This window comes from Periophthalmus magnuspinnatus, chromosome 15 (genome assembly GCF_009829125.3).
Source record: "Periophthalmus magnuspinnatus isolate fPerMag1 chromosome 15, fPerMag1.2.pri, whole genome shotgun sequence".
Classification (NCBI taxonomy): Eukaryota; Metazoa; Chordata; class Actinopteri; order Gobiiformes; family Gobiidae; genus Periophthalmus; species Periophthalmus magnuspinnatus.
The window spans coordinates 26,538,469-26,551,663 of NC_047140.1; the positions used below are offsets into that span (position 1 = coordinate 26,538,469).

Sequence of the window (13,195 nt, forward strand, 5' to 3'; positions counted from 1 at the left end):
TTATAATAAGGATTCACGGTTTATCTGGTTCATTTTGCCTTTTAGGTGGTTAAAACAATTATTTGTATACTATTGGCGAAGCGTCTGAGCACAATGTAACATTGCTATTTGCGCACATTGCGCACCCATAAACTACGCACCATGCGCCACCTCGGCCTACTGTAGTCCATCAGCGCCACCTGGCGGTGATGCAAAATATTACAGATTCACCATTCGTCTGAAAATCAATCCTGCATTATTGTATGATAGACTGTAATCAACTACATAGGTTTATTTCGGAAATATATATACAAAAGGCAAACATAATGTGTAAATTAAAAGGCAAATTAATTTCATTTTTTTGTACAAAAACTGTTATGACAGTAATAGTGTCCCACATCCAGAGGCCATGAAGACAAAGCATCACATTGTATCACAACTAAAACTCACACATTCTGTTTTGTAATTTATCAGTAATGTTTGAATTATCCAGACAGTCACATTTCAGTCAAGAGCGCTCTTTGAAGTTTAATTATCTTGGAAACTTGCTTTTCTCTTCTCTACAAACGCAGTCATACCCTCTTTACGATCATTCTGAAACAAAAATCTCAACGTCAGTAACACTTACTACTCACAGTAAGACCATTTCTGACTTACTGTAGCAAATGTTGCATGGAATAACCGCTTTTCTAAACGATTGCCTTCAGCCAAAGTCAGTTCAAAAGCTGAAAAAATAATAATAAATTATTCTAATATCATCATAACAGTATTTTTCGTGGAGCGTTATTTTGAGTCATATTTAAATACAAACCTGCATTGACCGCCTCTTTAGCCATGGCAGACACAAGCTTGGAATTAGCTGCAATTTTCTCACCACATTTAACAGCTTCTGGCACCAGCTGATCCACAGGACAAACTTTACTCACCAAACCTAAGAAACACAAAAATGAGCTACAGTGGTTTAAAGAACATTACAATGGCACGATTCTCTACCAGACTGTTTTGCTTCTTGTGCACCGATTTTGTCCCCTGTCAGTACCATCTCCATAGCAAGAGACTTTCCCACTGCACGAGTCAACCGCTGAGTCCCTCCAGCACCTGCAGACAAGCGCAAATACATCCAATGATTTCTGCGAGTACACAATATACTACCCTCAATGTCAGAGTGACATTTACCAGGAATAGTTCCCAAAAGAATCTCTGGTTGGCCAAACTGTGCCTTTTCTCCAGCGTAGATGATATCGCACATCATTGCCAGCTCACAACCTCCACCCAGCTAAAAGGAAACAAAATTATATGAATATAAGGCCACGAGGGACTGTGTGCTCACAATATAATAAGACTAGTGGGCGAAATGTATATAGCTTCCCGAGATCTATAATCAGAATATATATTGGCAATCCACATAGAAATATAATAATATGCGTCTTTAAATGCAGTACTTGAGGTTTAGTATCAGATAAAAGGACTACAAAGTGACCCAAAGTGCAAAAATATCACTTTTATAGCCTTGTTTTTATAAATGATACCCCAGAAAGTCACATTTGCCTATCTTCAAAACAAGATTCATATTATTTATATTTCAATATATTGCCTACCTCTAAATAAGACTATTGTATGTATTGATCAGTAATACAGACAATGTTTTTCTTTCCATTCTTGGGTCACCATCATTTCAGACATCACCACCAGCATATATATATATTTTTTTAACTTTTCTTCTGTCACAACTGCTGTATTCATTTATGCAGGATACGTACAAACTACTAGCTTTGCAACTCCCTAAGGACTGCTTCAATTGTAATTACTGTGAAAGGTATAGACTCACTTACAGCAAACCCATTGACCGCAGCAATAACAGGCTTCTTCACTGTTGATACTCTATTCCAGTGTGCCAGGAAGTTCCCCCCATAACACTCCTGAAATGTTCGGTTTTGCATCTCCTTAATGTCAGCTCCGGCTAAAATTTAAATTAAAATGTTACACAAATCTAAATTTATTTTTAGGAATAAGTTGAAGGAAAAACTTACCTGCAAATGCCCTTTCACTGCCTGTAATAACAATAGCTCCAACGCCATTGTCGGCTTCAAAACTGTCCAAAGCATGGCCCACTTCCCTCATCAGACCGTCACAGAGCGCATTCAAGGCTTTGGGTCTGTTCAGCTGGATGAACCCAACATTCTTCTTCTCTCCTCGTTTTTCCACTACAATGTATTCATACTGACCACCTGTGCCAAAACAAAGTAATAATCAACTCTCTCAGCATTTTATTGATATAAGTGTAATCCCTCAGTCGTCCAGGTATGATCCATAGTAAAAGAAAAACTCCTCCTACAACTCCTGCAACTTTTTGTCCACTTGACAGATTAGAATTTCTCAATACTATTTCATTGTATAGTTATTGTGAACTTGTAATGTGAGGAGAGGCCAGTCATTGTTGAGGTTATCTAAAACACATCTTACAATCATTTACTCTCCAAGTGAAAGGTCAAGTGTAACCACTGAGATGACTCTGCAGTGCCCCATATAATAAAAAAAAAACATTCTACAGGCTGCAGTAGTAAATTGCTATACTTGATGTCAGTGGTGGAATGTAACAAAGTAAAACTAGTAAAGTATTGTTCTTAAGTAAAGTATACATACCTAGAATTTGTACTTAAGTCAATTTTGAAGGGGATACTTCACTTTTACTTCATTACATTTGAGAGAAGGTATCTTACTTTTCAGTCCCATTCAAAAATGTAGTGGAGTAAAAAGTACAAAGTATTTTTTTATGATTGTTGGAAAGCTGTTGAAAATGCTGTGGGGTTATGTTTATTAAGTTCACAATTTGAGCAAACAAAAATATACAAATAAAAATAGCCAAAAAAAACCCAAAAACAAAACAACCTAATCGATTCAGTTGTTTGCTGATCAAAACTCACAAAATCACACAAATCTTTATCAGAATCACTACATTTGAAGCTTCATTAGTTCTCAAAATCTATGTGCAATACCTTTACTTTTTACTCTTTAAGTACATTTTTAAACAGGTACTTTAATATTTTTACTTATGTAGATTTTCTCATGTGATACTTTTACTTGATTTTTTATTTTTATTTTTTTGCTTTGGTATCTGTGACAAAATTGACTACTGCTTGATGAAATAAAAACTAAACAGTAAGAAATTACAACTTCACAATCACAATTAAATAGGGTCTTTAACTGACATTTTTACACTGTAGCTCCTGTATTAAGGATGAATTTAAAAAAAAGTTTCCCAGAGTTACCAAAGTGTCATGTAATAAAAAAAAAACGTTCAAATAAAATAGTTACTGGATGTTCATTAAAGATAATTAACTGCTGTTTTATCTGTAAATATGCACCTAATACCCCTAATTTCCAAAAGGGTCTGCCAGTGACCCACAGTGAGTGACTTTGTGGCAGGGCCATGTTCAAAATGCAAAACAAACACACGTAAACACAGACCTGAGCTGCAGAGACGAGCCGCAGACAGGGCAACCGGCGCAGTTTTGCACGGTCTGAGGAGCAGAGCCGCACTTCTGCACAAAAAAGCCATCACAGTATCACAGTAACAAGACAGATAAGTGCTACAAATGGCTCCTTGCTTCTTTACTTCTCGCTGTGTTTTCTTCTTTGCAATTTTCACAGTAGTAGCATCTAGTGGCAACGCTCACAGCCGCCACCTATAGACCGCAGGTGGAATAGCACATAGTGATGCTGAACCCTTTTATGTTTTTCATTTTCTAATCTTATTATTGGCAATTGGGACAACATTATAAAACCACAAAACCTTAACTGGTCTCGTCAATGCCCCGTGAACCTGATCATTTGATTGTGCGGACAGCGGTTACACGACGCGCTCCAGGAGACGCCTGCGTGAACGCGCCTTTTTACGGTCGCGTGCATCTCTGCATCTCTGAACAGAAGCCATAGAAAAGAAGAAAACAATAGTCGTCGATTAGAGGTTAGTACATTATAGATGCCATAGTAAAAACGGCCTAAATTAAAAGGGTGGGCAGCGGCACGTTAAGGATGGGCTAATTATTGGCCTAAAACAATAAGGCTATTTGGACACTTAAATCAACTTGAGGTGCAGTCGTAAATGCTTTGGCATGTCCTGTCATGTCTTTAGACCACTGTGGCTTGTTGATAAAGATGTGTGACTTAACACATTTCAAAAGCTTTATGCCCAAAACAGGATTTTCATCCTTGATGCTGATTATTGAGTCGTTTTTGTTGTTATGTTATGGCCCAGGCCTGCAGCTGCTATTGCTATTATAATGCAACTCTATTTATAATTATTATGAGTCATGGCTAATGGTCTAATTGCTCATATTCACCTGATTATTACTAACCCTGCAGCAAGATTATCCATACAGTTTATGTGGGTGTGTTTATTTCACCGGTTACCATTCTGTTTGCAGATGTTTGGAATGAACCAGCTGGCTGCAACATGCTGGATCTGCCTCCTGTTCTGTGCTTTCCTGTGTGACCCTGTTCTGTCCAAAGGAGGCCGAGGAGGGTCCAGGGGTTCGTCCCGAGGGTCTCCTTCTCGTAGCTCTACCTCGGGCAGCTACAGGGCAGGGGGCCCTTTTGGTGGGACCCGGTCCCGCTTCAGAGCAGCAGGCCGATCGTCCCCGGTGCGAGTGGCGGCTGCAGCAGCAGCAGGAGCAGCAGTGGCTTTAACAGCAGATGGTTGGTATGCCTCCGCCTATCGCCGCAGCAAAGCAGACAGCTCAGAGGAAGAGCTGGACTATTACAACAGGACAAACTACTTTGATGCACAACTGTCAGGCTCCTGTAAAAGTGCATACTCTCTTCCTCAGATGGTGTCTTTTGTTGTTGCTGCTCTGTTCACTTTAAACAGGTTCTTCCATGGCACTGCACTGTAGAAATGTTTTACAGGTTGCGACTGTTTTGATGATCAGGACCCCTCTGTCTGCCCTGTGTCTTTTCCTTGTGCTGGAAAAACTGTTGAAGTGGACAATCACAAATATGTGAACTGATCACTGTACTTGTACTGTATACATTATATATTTGTTCCAACTGCCAAATCTGCATTACCAGCACTGTATGCAATGTGCCATAAAAAGACACTTGCACCTTCACCTATATTGTTTTTATAAAAATGAAGGTGCCAAATTCAAATACTTTATAGATCTGTACATAGTTATAGAAATATAAAGCTGCTAAATCAACTTATTTTCATCATATAAAAAAAAACAACAACAGTGCCATACTGTGTAAGAAATCACAGAAACAAAAGTATAATCCCTGTTTTGGAGCTGTCCCTTATCCTCTACTTTTGTTGTGATACACCAAACGCTATTATTTTATTATTCTTTCTTTAACAAGTTGAAATATACAAAAAAAGATTTTACACACTGTATTTCAATTAAAATCAAAATGTATTTCTTGTTCAGATGAAAAATAAGATTTAAGTTTTATTTATTCAACCAGTTTATACATGTCTTTTACTTGTATTCACTTTTCTGAAGTGACTTGAGCTTTTTTACCTGCTGAGACACTCAGGTGCAACACTGTTTTCATATTTGTATGCACTTGAATATTTGCAAGAGCACTTCTGTAAATATATGTATGTAAAAACTTCTTTACACGTTATCACTAAATTAAAGGCCATACCTCAATAAACTGAGTTTAATTCCTTTATTTACAGTTTTGCACAATTATGAATGTTTTTCCTTGGTTTGGCTCAGTCCAGCATCACTCGTCCAAGTTCTCCTTTTCTAAACGCTCGGATGAAATCATATGCTGCAGCACTGTAGTTTGGAACAGTGATGGTTACATTTCCTGTAAAAAAATAAAAAAAATAAAAATGAAACTTTATACAAATGTATTAATTATGGTACATAATTGTGACCAGAACAATATTCCCTTACCTACTCCCGTAATGGCTTTAACTCTTTGGGTCTTTCCCAGTTTTACTGATATACGCTTAAGGACATGTTGGATGTCATCGCAAGGCTCTTGGAGGTCATATCTTTCCACATAGCTGGGCATAAAAATGTGTAAAGAGTAAATCACCATCAAAAATCCATGTATATTGAGTTTTATAGAAAAAAAAAAAAAACTAACTTGAATTTTTGGAGACGGTTCAAAGAATAGAGCAAGTAATCTGCAATGATTTCTTCTCCAACTAAATGGTCCAGTATAGTACCTGAATATGAGCAAAAAATGTTAAAACAATAGACAAAATTCATACATGTATAATTTAAATAGGTTTACTGCAATGCATTAATGTCACTTGCCACATAAAGCCAACTTCATTCCTGTTTCAACATCATTTATTTTAGGAGGCAAGACCCCTGGAGTGTCTAACAAATGCATTAATGGCCGTTCACAAACCTGCAAAAATATAGTTTATAATGAAAAATCCATGTATTTATTTTGATTTCTAGACACTTGACTGCATTAAACCTGTATTTTAGTCAGGACTGCTTTAGTTATGCCTGGCTCTCCTCCAACTCGAGACGCACGGCCTGAGAGAAGAAAATACATCGACTAAAAAGAAACCACAGGTGGGTTTCTTTTTGTACATTTAATTTCATTTTTATGTTACCTTACCTTTCTTTAAATATGTTCTTCTCAATGAGTTAATAAGAGATGACTTTCCCACATTGGGAACTCCAATAACCATTAAACAATAATCTAGATTCTGCATGAATAAAACAAATGGCATTTGAGAAATAAATTCTTCTATACATTTTCTATAAATATCTTGTACAATTACCTCATCTCTGTTGAAACGAGGATTGTTTTCAAGGATTTCCATCACCTTTGGAACCAACTACAGACATAAAGTAAAAACATAGCATCAGTAGAATGGATAACAACAGCATATATTAATAATAGGAAAATAGATTAAATAACCTTTTTAACATTTTCATCTCTTTGTTTTAGACAGTCTGTGAAGAGAACTTTTTGGATTCCATTACTGTGCAGCTGATCATGTATTTTCTATAGAAATAAACGGATTATTAGATAATTAAGAATCAGATGCACCTGAGATATCTGTAGCCAACAGACCCTTTTCTGTGACATGTCAGCTAAATCCATCTTGTTCAAGACAAGGAGGTGTGGCCTGACACCCAAGGTCTCTTGAAACACTGGGTTTCTCCCAGAAAAGGGAATGTGGTTATAGTCAAAGAATCATAAATGAAAACGTTTTCGTAAACACAACTCAAACTAACAGAAATCATATATTGTCCATAGAGATACACAGGAATCTGAGGATATTCTGGCATCGTGGATTTCTATAATGCAGTCTACACTCTTCAGGTTGGCTCTCATCTGCTTCAACCCTAAAACAAAACACAGTTTGTGCACAATTCAGCTGAAGCTTTATTTTGAAGTTGTTCAACCTTTTGCCATGTGTCCCGGGAACCAGTGCGCTACGTCCCGTCCACCGAAGTCAAACGCGCTTCTAAAACTGCCATTACAAAGTGCTTGGTAGAGTTTCATCCCTTCACTCTTCAATAAATAGTCAATACATGGTTAAGAAGGAAAAATAAATATTAGGCTGAGGCGATGATAACATGTGTTACACTGTTTACACGTCGACTAGATATCACTGCTACGCTTTGTAGTTCCGGGGACAGTTGTCTGCAATACTGCCCTCTAATGTTTAAGAGTAGATCTTACAGGAACAAAAGTTCATGGTGATTTGAGATAGCCAATACTTTGATCAGTAAAACTACTTAATAGTTTTATTATCAGAGATGAAATGAGTTTAAAGAATTCTAGCAGGTTTGGAATTAGAAGATGATATCAATTAAGTGAGACGCAAACTCCATAAACATTTAAAGAAATACACTTGTATTTATTTTATATGTTATATATCAGATGGGTTAAGCATAAATGATTTTAAAGCTACTTTTTACAAACAGTATGCCTTTTATTAAAACAAAAAAAATCGACACTGCAAGAATCATCATAATAAAGGATTAAACTGTTGAGTGTTAACATTATCAATAAAAAATAAAATAAAAATTGAACTTTCAATACCCCCATTTAAAAACAAGAATCCCAGTGTCAACCAGATCTGCTCTCTGAAACATCACTGATCTTTGGAATAAGGCCTTATCTTAATGATCCATATTTATCAAGTACATCATGTAAGTCATATTTTCATAAAGTGAACATTGTACATACTTCATAAGTTGCATAGTTAGTTATGACTTCATCTAAAGTTTTGATAGAACATGATTGGTGGAAGTGCTGGAGTAGTGAGAGAGTAGTCTGTCTGCCTCTCTCTGTCCCGTCAGCAGAGCCCCATGCACCGTAGAGTAGAAACAAGGATGAGTAGCCTCACCAGCAAACAGCACCTGCAGTGGCTGAAAGACACAAAGAACTATTTGGATACAGTGTCAAAAATAGTTGAGTTTTTTTTTTGTTTTTTTTTTACAAATGCGGCCTTAACTTTTATTTGGAATGTATGTGGATTTTTTTTACTTGTATGGTGAACACTTACAGGTTTCTATATGAAATATTTTATTACATGACATAAGTGCCATGGTATATGTGTGGATCACGTTACCACATCTATTACATCAGCAACTTAAAACAGTCCTACTATGCAAAATCAACGCCATATCAAGGCGCCATCTTTTCTACAACATAAAAACTGTTTACCTGTGGTCCAGTTGTTGGAAGAGGTTCCGCCAGATTTTTGAGGTCTTGAGATGAGCAGCCTGTTCCTGGGAAACTGTACGATCCACAAGTCCATGGATTATGGAACCACTGAGAGCGCAGAACCCTCTTTGGTGTGAGGATGGGGTTACCTGAACAAACAGTTTAGTCTCATTTATCTGTTCACTCTCAAAATGGGTTTATGCTTATACTGAACCCACCTGTGAATCTTCTTATAAGTTGAGTTACAGCTTGTGTCACCTCTTGATCAGAAAGGGTTTCCATATACTCTGATTCATGGCCAGCAATCCAGCCACAAAGAAGATGACCATATCTGTAGGCAAAAAGAAACTTCACATTACACTTATGGAGATAATGTTAGTTTCACTTGTCATAGCAACATTTTTGCAGCAATCAATCATAAGATATGTTGCACTGTTGGAGAAAACATGCCAAGCAAAGTAAAGATTGTGACTTTGACATTGTAAATTGTCTTTTTGGTAAGAAATAATTTATAAAAGTAAAGCAAACTGAATAACCTGCATTGCAACATCATAGTGAGTGACTAGATACCTGCTCCATATTATCATAAAATCATTATAGCATGTCTTTGTAATTGCATTTTGGGTTTATTAATCTTCCTAACCTCTCAGTGGGTTTCAAAACAGTGAAGCCAAATAACTTCTTTATCCACGAAGACTGCAGGTCCAATGTTTTATCCACTAAGGAATTCTGAAGGGTCACAGAGCAAAAATGTAAACTGTTTTGAAATACACATGACCAATGATTACAAAACATTTTGGAAGAACTCTCACTTCATCTTCCCACAAGAAATGCATGACCTCGCAGTCAGCATCCCACCAGGCTGAGTCAAATTCCACAAATATTTTATTGTTTGTGCCAAAACCTTGTCTCTGAATTGAGTGCAGTTTGTGAAGAGGAAGAGGAGGTCGAAACAATGTTGAATGGTGTTTCTTGAGGTATCCTGTGAGAAAATTAGTTAGAGGGTCTAATCTCATCTGAAACATTCAATAACTAAGAATTATTTTGTAACCACAATAGGCTCTGTGCACAGCCGCACGCTAGCTAGCTCACTGTGTCTCAAAGCTAACTTTCACTTTTATTAAAACATAAAATAAACAACCTATTAAAATTCAAATTAATTTAAATAAAGACTACCCAATTATTTTTATATATAGAATACTTCAGTTTATGGTGTTGTTTTAGCATGAGCACAGAAGTGTCCTCCGGTGAAGTATTAATTTTATTTGTGTAGTGTTTAACATGTTGTCAGTGACATTCACACGCAGCTCTCTGTCCACTGCCTTATCTTTAAATATTTATTCAAAACCTCAGAGAAAAAAAACTGGACAAGAAGTAGGGATTGTAAGGTTGCCAGGCGCTGATATGCACAGATCCTATTATTAAACATTAGAAAATTATAGATGAACCATACCCAGGGAGACTGTGACAATAACATGGTCTGCTGTCATCCTGTCTCCATCTTCACACTCGACTATCACAGGGCTTTCCGTCTCTGTGTTGTTCCACTCAATGCAACGAACGGGACAATTGTATTTCACTGTATCTGAAGGGAGCTCCGATAGCAGGTTCTGTATCAAGCCTTCATAACCTCTGCCAAAATTGGAGAGATGTATGTTAATTAAACACATACATAAATGGTGATATGTAAATGCAATAATCTGTGGGTTCATCTACTGGTAATGTTTGTTTTTAATCTGCTTACTAAAATGTGTATGTATGTATGTATGTATGTATGTATGTATGTATGTATGTATGTATGTATGTATGTATGTATGCATGTATGTATGCATGTATGTATGTATGTATGTATGTATGTATGTATGTATGTATGTATGTATGTATGTATGTATAATATAAATAAATAAGGGTACTAACTTTGGAAATGTGCAGTCGAGTCCTGGTAGAGTTTTGTAGAGGCTAAATGCTCCAAGACCTACTTCATCCAGACTGTGAGTGCCATTGACACAGCATTCACCCTTCAGCAAGTTACTGACTACAGAAAAACCTAAGGATCTGGTGGCTTTGTCTGCATCTGCCCACTTCTCTAAGGCCTGTGCACCACGAAAGGACATCAGTCATCAAAATGAAAACTACAGAATAAAAATGGGACTGTGGAGGAAAAAGCTATACCTTTGAGCAAATGAATTCCCCTACACTGGGAAAAGGCTCTTCTTTGCCCTCAAACGATGAACTTTCCTCAAGGATTTCAAGACATGTCATCTGAAGAGGAAGTATACATTCTGCATCCAGCTTGCGGCCTTGAAGGTAATAAAACAAAAGTACATACATCATTCTGCTACATTATGTGGCTCAGAGCAGCAGATATGCAGATCCTCACCATCAAGGACACACATGCATGTAGGATTTGCATGTCTTATCGGGACATTACATTGACTTCATTTCCTGGAGACTGATTCTAAGCTTAACTATAGTTACTTCTCACCTAACCTTTATAATTTAACCTATATCTAAACTTTAAATCATGTTGTTGATCTAATAAGAAAGGATTTATGTCATGGAGACCTGATGTTTGTCCCATAAGTGAGGTCTCCATGAAGTGAATGTGTAAAAATCTTCACTTACAAGATATACTGAGATACAGTTCAAACCTGGGATACATTAGTGATATCAGTTCTGTTGTTATTATCAAAAGATAAAAGATACTTTAATAGGACTTCATGTGGATGTGGGCTTATTTTAATTAATTTCAATACAGATTTTAACCTGTGCTGGTGAAGAAGTTGGGAACCCATGGGGGGTGTCCTCCAACCTCCATGGCCTGGTTTTCGGGTGTGAGTGCTTCTGGGTCCAGCAGGCCATACCGACGAGCCAGACAGAACACTGGGTTCTCTTCACTTGGGCCATGGATCCAGTTGGCTCCTATCTCCACAACATTATCGCCTGGATAAACATTACAGAGCTGGGTTTATAATTAATCTTGAATGCACACTTCAGGTTTTTCTTAAGTTTTATGACTGTTGAATAAGATATTTCTTTACAGTAACTATAACACACACACATAACACATTAGGCTAACCAATTTAAAACACTAAAACAATTCTTCAGTGTCTTAAAGTTTCATTCTGTCTTCAGTTTTAAGCAGTTAAATATTAATTATTTTCATCAGACAGGACTTTGTTTTCTTGCTTTACATGTTTCAGCAGTTTCCAGTAGCCTTCCTCTGAAAAATGACAAATGCAAATGACAAAATGGTATGTTCCTTTCAGCAGCTCCATGATGTGGTTTTGTCTCTTACAATGGTCTGACAAGAAGACCTTCTGAACAAAGCTACAGGATGTATGTAAAGCAGGTAAATAGAATTGAGACAATTTTTCAGTGTGTTTTTTGTGACACTATGAGGAGCACTGTTAATAACACTGGGTAAAGTGGGAATTTTGAATAGTTGCAATAAAATTAACAAAAGGAATTTAGTTTTATTTACTCTAGTAGCAATTTAATATTATATAGAAATAATCAAAATAATATAGCCTTAACACTTAACCTTTGTCACTGGGCTTGCTTACATTTCTCACTGGTAACTTTCTTGTCATCTGTCACTTTTCTTATTGTGAAAAGGTTTTAAAATGACAATGCAGGCAACGTGAAAAACTGTCCTGTCTAGAATAACGGGGGGTTCAGCTGATTTTTAGATGTATACTATGCTTGAAAATAATTGCTGAAATTATTTAAATAAATTATTAAACATGCCATGTAAAAGCATAGGCCTATTGTTTATTGAAGAGTTTTAAGCACAGATAAGCTCTCACCAAGGTGTTGTAATAAGCCCATTATTGTCAACAAAAATAATGACTAAAATGCAGCAGAATCCAGAAATGTAAGCGAATCTCCCTGTAGATTTCAGAGCTCCTTGACAGAACCATATTATTTCTATGTTCTGCATTCATAAGGGCGTGGATTTTAACACACAGATGATCAAATTTGGCTGTCTTTTTACCCTGGTGTAATAAACATTGCTTACCCAGTCTACCGGTCTTGATCCTTCCTCCGCTTCTCCCTGTCGCTTCAAGAATCTGCACATTTGTAAAACCTGCAGCTGTGAGCTCCACAGCCGCTGATATTCCTGCTATTCCGCTTCCTACGATTACTATTTTAGCGTTTATGTTTTCTGACTTCACGGAGTCCATATAGAGAGTTTTATCTTAAATACACACAACCAGGCTTTGTGTTGGCCAGGGTCTGTAAAACTTACTTTGTCGTGTAACAGCAAGATGAAGCGGAAGTGAACTATGGCAACACAAAGGTCACACGTGTCTACTGCTTCCGGTTGTACTTTCCAAATAAGATAAGACTCATGGATCAAAACATAACCACGCTATAATTTAGTGTCTGCCGAGTTAACAATTCATCGTTTGCTCAACATCACAAAGGGTAACATAAATATGCATTTCTGAGATGTTTGTACTCTATATAGTTTAAATGTACAAATATATGTGGTTAGGTCTAAGGCAATGGCATTGTCCTGTCAAAAGGGACTTGGATCTTATATGAAGTCATAATA

At 36.9% G+C, this 13,195-nt stretch overlaps 4 protein-coding genes across 4 annotated transcripts; 1 reads left to right on the forward strand and 3 right to left on the reverse strand.

Annotated features, from left to right (window-relative positions):
- Positions 1 to 253: 253 nt before the first annotated feature.
- echs1 (enoyl CoA hydratase, short chain, 1, mitochondrial) lies at positions 254 to 3,599 on the reverse strand. The gene is made up of 8 exons (XM_033979529.2): positions 3,448 to 3,599; positions 2,010 to 2,207; positions 1,812 to 1,939; positions 1,156 to 1,255; positions 973 to 1,077; positions 791 to 910; positions 637 to 704; positions 254 to 573 (listed from the first exon to the last, which is right to left on the reverse strand). Exons 1-8 carry the CDS (start codon positions 3,536 to 3,538, stop codon positions 508 to 510), a joined length of 876 nt encoding a protein of 291 aa, XP_033835420.1. The 5' UTR covers positions 3,539 to 3,599; the 3' UTR covers positions 254 to 507.
- Positions 3,600 to 3,898: 299 nt separating this feature from the next.
- Positions 3,899 to 5,628, forward strand: sprn (shadow of prion protein). The gene is made up of 2 exons (XM_033979983.2): positions 3,899 to 3,946; positions 4,407 to 5,628. Exon 2 carries the CDS (start codon positions 4,407 to 4,409, stop codon positions 4,872 to 4,874), a length of 468 nt encoding a protein of 155 aa, XP_033835874.1. The 5' UTR covers positions 3,899 to 3,946; the 3' UTR covers positions 4,875 to 5,628.
- Positions 5,629 to 5,637: 9 nt separating this feature from the next.
- Positions 5,638 to 7,528, reverse strand: mtg1 (mitochondrial ribosome-associated GTPase 1). Its single transcript, XM_055227172.1, has 11 exons — positions 7,365 to 7,528; positions 7,238 to 7,304; positions 7,030 to 7,132; positions 6,874 to 6,960; positions 6,734 to 6,790; positions 6,568 to 6,658; positions 6,421 to 6,482; positions 6,252 to 6,348; positions 6,079 to 6,160; positions 5,883 to 5,995; positions 5,638 to 5,793 (listed from the first exon to the last, which is right to left on the reverse strand). Exons 1-11 carry the CDS (start codon positions 7,462 to 7,464, stop codon positions 5,696 to 5,698), a joined length of 957 nt encoding a protein of 318 aa, XP_055083147.1. The 5' UTR covers positions 7,465 to 7,528; the 3' UTR covers positions 5,638 to 5,695.
- A 269-nt stretch (positions 7,529 to 7,797) lies between these two features.
- Positions 7,798 to 12,940, reverse strand: paox (polyamine oxidase). Its single transcript, XM_033980014.2, has 10 exons — positions 12,656 to 12,940; positions 11,401 to 11,577; positions 10,807 to 10,934; positions 10,552 to 10,727; positions 10,088 to 10,266; positions 9,447 to 9,616; positions 9,278 to 9,363; positions 8,853 to 8,965; positions 8,635 to 8,783; positions 7,798 to 8,336 (listed from the first exon to the last, which is right to left on the reverse strand). The coding sequence occupies exons 1-10, from the start codon at positions 12,819 to 12,821 to the stop codon at positions 8,187 to 8,189; spliced, it is 1,494 nt and encodes a 497-aa protein (XP_033835905.1). The 5' UTR covers positions 12,822 to 12,940; the 3' UTR covers positions 7,798 to 8,186.
- Positions 12,941 to 13,195: the final 255 nt, after the last annotated feature.

Excerpts from the sequence above, each read along its gene's own strand:
- echs1 (XM_033979529.2), bottom strand. The coding sequence starts at position 3,538 with ATGGCTTTTTTGTGCAGAAGTGCGGCTCTGCTCCTCAGACCGTGCAAA. Across the intron at positions 1,256-1,811 it reads CTGCGGTCAATGGGTTTGCT|CTGGGTGGAGGTTGTGAGCT; the intron begins GTAAGTGAGTCT and ends GTTTCCTTTTAG. Across the intron at positions 574-636 it reads TCCATGCAACATTTGCTACA|AATGATCGTAAAGAGGGTAT; the intron begins GTAAGTCAGAAA and ends TTTTTGTTTCAG.
- sprn (XM_033979983.2), top strand. The coding sequence starts at position 4,407 with ATGTTTGGAATGAACCAGCTGGCTGCAACATGCTGGATCTGCCTCCTG.
- mtg1 (XM_055227172.1), bottom strand. The coding sequence starts at position 7,464 with ATGAAACTCTACCAAGCACTTTGTAATGGCAGTTTTAGAAGCGCGTTT. Across the intron at positions 7,305-7,364 it reads CCCGGGACACATGGCAAAAG|GGTTGAAGCAGATGAGAGCC; the intron begins GTTGAACAACTT and ends GTTTTGTTTTAG. Across the intron at positions 6,791-6,873 it reads GAGATGAAAATGTTAAAAAG|TTGGTTCCAAAGGTGATGGA; the intron begins GTTATTTAATCT and ends TTATGTCTGTAG.
- paox (XM_033980014.2), bottom strand. The coding sequence starts at position 12,821 with ATGGACTCCGTGAAGTCAGAAAACATAAACGCTAAAATAGTAATCGTA. Across the intron at positions 11,578-12,655 it reads GATCAAGACCGGTAGACTGG|GCGATAATGTTGTGGAGATA; the intron begins GTAAGCAATGTT and ends ATGTTTATCCAG. Across the intron at positions 8,966-9,277 it reads GTTTTGAAACCCACTGAGAG|ATATGGTCATCTTCTTTGTG; the intron begins GTTAGGAAGATT and ends TTTTGCCTACAG.